Source organism: Psammomys obesus, unplaced genomic scaffold, assembly GCF_907164565.1.
Source record: "Psammomys obesus unplaced genomic scaffold, mPsaObe1.curated_primary_1811, whole genome shotgun sequence".
Taxonomy (NCBI): domain Eukaryota; kingdom Metazoa; phylum Chordata; class Mammalia; order Rodentia; family Muridae; genus Psammomys; species Psammomys obesus.
In genome coordinates this window covers 2,758,164-2,762,945 of record NW_026591643.1, presented here as the reverse complement: position 1 = coordinate 2,762,945, position 4,782 = coordinate 2,758,164, and the positions used below count along the sequence as shown (strand labels likewise).

The 4,782-nt window shown below is 47.1% G+C and overlaps 1 protein-coding gene across 3 annotated transcripts in view; it reads left to right on the top strand.

Annotated features, from left to right (window-relative positions):
* The first annotated feature begins 4,631 nt into the window (after nucleotides 1-4,631).
* The window catches only part of Ecpas (Ecm29 proteasome adaptor and scaffold), a 117,170-nt gene continuing 117,019 nt past the window's right edge, over nucleotides 4,632-4,782 (top strand). For 2 of the 3 annotated variants that reach the window (XM_055611748.1, XM_055611744.1), the window contains exon 1: nucleotides 4,662-4,738. Coding sequence is in view for 1 of the 3 variants with exons in the window: in XM_055611747.1 (XP_055467722.1) it covers nucleotides 4,717-4,738 (22 nt within the window). In the remaining 2 variants the exon portion in view is untranslated. Of the gene's footprint in view, nucleotides 4,739-4,782 lie in introns of all 3 variants that reach the window. The other variant, XM_055611747.1, reaches the window with a different exon arrangement.

Below are 4,782 nucleotides of genomic sequence, written 5' to 3'. Positions count from 1 at the left end.
CAGAGCTGACTTTGCAGCCCTGTGACAGAGGTATCCTGTGGTGCTACCTAGTCAGTCGGACCCTGAATCAAGTGAGTAAAACAGAACAGGTTTGGGGTGCTGACAGCATAGTTCAGTGAGAGAAGCCTGTTTAATATGCATCGGGCCTTGGGGCCCATTCCCAACACACCCAGGCAAAAGGAAACGAGAATGCAGACTCTACCCCACTCTGTCTCAAATCTCCACTCCTCATTTACTTTCTGGTTTGTGGCTGTATCCCTGAATCAACCTAAGTCCTAAAAACCCCACTTCACAAACTGTTGAGAGGATTATATGAGTCCAGTACTTAATTTCATGCCAGGAAGAATTAGTATTATATTAGCTATGATTGTTATCAGTGCTATGGAAGGGGTACTTGTGATATATTATATGGTGCAATGATAATACATACTAATATGTATAAAATACTCCACTTTTTGGTTAAAACAAAAATCTCAGTGTACATCTATGCAGATGATTTGTTCATGGGGAGGACTGAGATGATGAACTAAGTTGCCAATTATTTTTTATCTAAAGGCTAAAATTGCCTCTCTCACTGCCCTTACTTATATTTAGTTTTTATCTGGGATGGCTATGAAAGGATCCACTTGAAATTAAGGAAATTCACTTTCCCTAGCCAGTCGCTGTGAGACAGACTCAGGTCTCTTTAAGCTCACCTTTACTAGGTGTTGAATACTCTTAAACACTGTGAGTTAAGTACTGGCACATGATAGGCCTTTAATGTAAATACTCTTTGATGGTTTTCCCTTTTAAATGATCAAAGTTGTCATGACTGTACTACTCACCACTTGACAGACAACTGTCAGACTCTCCCATGTATCGGACTGCTGTGAGTAGGAACTATCAATCAAGCAGTTCCTTTTAGAGGACTACAGCAAGAAGGCTATCATGTCGGCCTGGCTGCTTTGAATATTCCTTGGAAACTGAGGAAACTCAACTGTAGTTCTGAGGGCCATTGTGATGACAGCTGCTCAAGAGGTCTCATTTTAGTCATGTCTGTCCAGCTCTTGGAGACTTCACTTTCATCAAGACAAGCCTCAGTGACCTCGTGATCATGTTCACTATCCTGCTGCCAAATCTTCCTAGGCCGGGGGAGGGGAGGGCACCGCACATTCCTTGGTGACTCAGCAAAAAGCTCATAAATGACACACACAAACCAGGCTCATGATTGGTAAAGATGCAAAGCTCTAACTGGTGGAGTTAGAAGGTGCTCCTAAACACGCCACCGCCCTTTCTGGCTATAGAAGTCATGGGTTCTTTTTCAGTGTCATGGGGTCAGGTTTGAAGGCTTTTCCATGTATTACTTCTGTATATATTAGGCTCCAATTAAAATCTCCCGAGTGGCCTTTCTTTGCCCAGATAGTGTTTACTGTAGGTAGAGTGGGCTGAACTTGTACGGAGAGAAGACAGCAAGTGGTGCTCAGCCCCAGTAGTGACACTACAGAATTTGTGGCGGCAGCAGCAGAAGTAACAAACTAGCTGGAGAGCCCCAGAGAGAGTCCCCAGGCAGGAAACTGTAGAGAGCAGAGCCCAAAGGTGAGAAACTGAAGAGCTGAGCCAGTGAGGTTGCAAGCCCAGATCCATGGAAGACTTCCAGAGAGCTGACAAGAGTTAAGAGCTGAGGGTCCTGATAATTGAAGCCTTGGCATTGTAACACTGGCTGTTAGGTTCTGTGCCTAGAGCAATAGCCTCTGACCTGAGCTCCTAAGGTTGCAAGAATCTGGCAGAGGAGTTTTGGAGCAAAATGTCTCTGGCTTTGAAAGATGCAGCTTGCTTTGACTTGAGCACTTACCTACATAATATAAGCCATTAGTTTAAGTTATAGGCCTTAGGGCTCCGGGACTGGAGCTATATGCCTCTGGGTGTTTTAGGCCTCTAATGTTCAAGAGCCCAGAAATGATAACATTAAGAAAATTTTTCTTGCTACTTTTTTTTTTTTTTTTGGAGATTTTATTTTTAACTGTTGTTTTAATTTCCTCAGAAGAGGGGATGAGATAAGAGCCATATCCAAGCTTTGCAAATACATGGCTTGGGCTCAGCCCAGACTGTTTCTATCTAGGCATAGGCCTGGAAACTTTTAGACTTTGTACAATCTAATCTTCTGCAAGGGTTGGCTTCCAGACTTAGTCTGCTAACCTAGGCCCAGAATGCTTTCAACCTCCAAGACTTACTGCTGAATAAGCTCACATTTTCTAGTTCTTTCTGAACTCTGGCTGGCTGGTTCAACTCAGCTGTTCTGGGTTAAAACACCTCTCTAAGCTGACTGATTCCAACTTGCTTCTCTCTGCTTCTCAATGAATTGCTTTGCTTTGAAACCTTAACTCCACGAACTTAATTGTACTCAACTGTACTGTCTCCAAGAACTCGCCTTTCTCTGTGCTGCTTCTAAGTAGTTTCTCTTTCCTGTCTATTCTTGGGAGAGTTGGGCATAGCCCATTTCTGACTCATTCTTTCAAATCTTTCCCTGATTTGCCACTTTGTCTGTCCCTTAATTAGACACCATTGTTTGGGACTAAAGGTGTGAAATGGTGTGTCTACATTGCAGCCAGATCACACAAACCTAGATCTTTGGATGTCATCCATCCCTTGACAGAGTAGCCATGTTGCTGGATTAAAATTTCTGACATTTGTTTTTGTTTTATGTGTATGGGTGGTTTGGCAGCACATATGTCTGTGAACCCCATGCATATAATGCCTACAGAGGTCAGAGGAAGGAGTCAGATGCATCCTAGGAACTGAACCGGGTCCTCTGGGAGAGCTGATTCCAGAATCACGCTTTTAAGCACTGACCCATCTCTCCAGCCCCCATTCTTGCCATTCTTGAACATCCAAATAGATAGAAAGACACTCAGCCGGCCTCTCATGATATCTGAAATATTTTAATACAGTATAGAAGTAGGAAAGTTTAATGTATCAAACTGCTTACAAGTTTTGGATTCTTCCTGCGGAGTAGTAATGAGGGGATCGTGGTATGGGGAGGGGTAGAGACGTTTCTATACTTCAGTATTGCTTATAAACAGTTCATTGTACACTTACTTAGAAGGAAATGCCAAACCAAAGAGCAAGAATGTTTACTAAAGGACTGAGGCTCAAGCAGCACAAACCTATATTCAGTTTCAAGTCTCCGGAAGGCAGAGGCTGGAGTTAGGGAGCTAGGACATCAGTCTGGACAGCATATGAGACAGGTGGGGATGAGAGCCAGGGTGGGGAGGTTAATATACTATTAAGTCATTAACAAAAGTGATTGTTGGTAACATAAAGTTCTTTGAATTAACATTGAAAAGTGTTTATGGGGGTTGAAAATATTTACCCAAAACCTTGATCTCACCTGTGTATATTCTGCCAGACTGACAAAATATCTGACCATTTACAACGAGTAAAAATATTTTTGGCTTAGAGTGTTAGAGGTTTGGTTCTGGGTCACTTTGTTTCATTGCTATGGGCTTGAGGTGAGGCTGGACAACATGGCAGGGTGTATGTGGTGGATAAAGCAGCTCCTCTCATGGCAAATAGGAAGCAGAGACAGGAAGAGGCCTTGCAACACAGTCCCAAAGGCCACACCTCCAGTGACATACTTCCTTCATATAGCCCCACCTCCTGCCTTTCCACTGGCAATGAAGCTGGGAAAGCAGTGTTAAACTCAGGACGTAATTACTGTCCCAGAGTCTATCAGCTGGGAAAACAAGCGCCAGCAAGAATGTAGGGTATAGTGCATAGTCCAGCCTTATCACTATCAGCCAGGCTGTCCGTGTGTGCAGAGACAAGGTCTTGAAGCACCAGCCAATCCGACATTTCGTAACTTTTCTCTTGGGTGAGGTAGCTGAACTAGGAGGAAGCTGAACTCCTATTTTACAATATTCCAAATCATTTACATTTATGGAACTACAAAGATAATTACAAAGGCAATGTGAGTTTTTGTAAAAGGAGAAACAAACACGGGAAGTAATATCGTGTTTGTTGCTGTCTCGTACTTGCCTATGTTACATTCTGATCAGCATGTATTCAAATTTCAAGGCATTATTTTATGGCCCTAGGGATTCCATTTTCGGGGAATACGTGGAATTTCAGTTTATTTAAGATCTCGACTTTTTTCCCCCTCTAAAAACGTATTTCATCAGGCACCTAATTTCCTACAGCGTTATCATGGAATCCCTCAATCTGAGTTACACTTTCCAACCGTACACGACCTCGTGGACACACAGGCTTAAAGTTAAGAAAGTCGGGGTTTCCACTCAACCCCCGGTGAGAAAGGCACGCCAAGCCTCGGTGGCTCAGGTCGCGCGGGCCCCTGGCCTCCCCGGCCCGCTCGGGGGGGCCGACGTTAGCGGGGCGAGCATCCCCGCGCGCCCAGCTCCCGGCGGGTCCCCCGCGCCCACCGCTCGGGGCCGCTCGGGGGCCCGCCCGAGTCGGCGCGGCGCCGGCGAAGTTCGGCAGGAGGCGCAGGGCGGGGCTTCCTCCGCCGACTGCGGCCCCGCTCGACTTTCCCGAGTCCACGTCTCTTCCTCCGTCCGGGCGCGTGTTCCTCCGGCTCGGGGCCGGGCGGACGCGCGCGGCAGCCGCGGACCCTCAACGCCTCGCCGGGGCCGCGCGCCTCGGGGACCTGTCGGCGGAGGCCAGGGCGGCCGGGCCGCACGCGGGCTGGTCGGGCGCGGCGGCCGAGCGGCAGCATCCCGGGCCATGGAGACCGGCTCCGACTCAGGTCAGGGGCCGCGTGCGCGCGCGCGCGGGCGAGCGGCCGCGGGA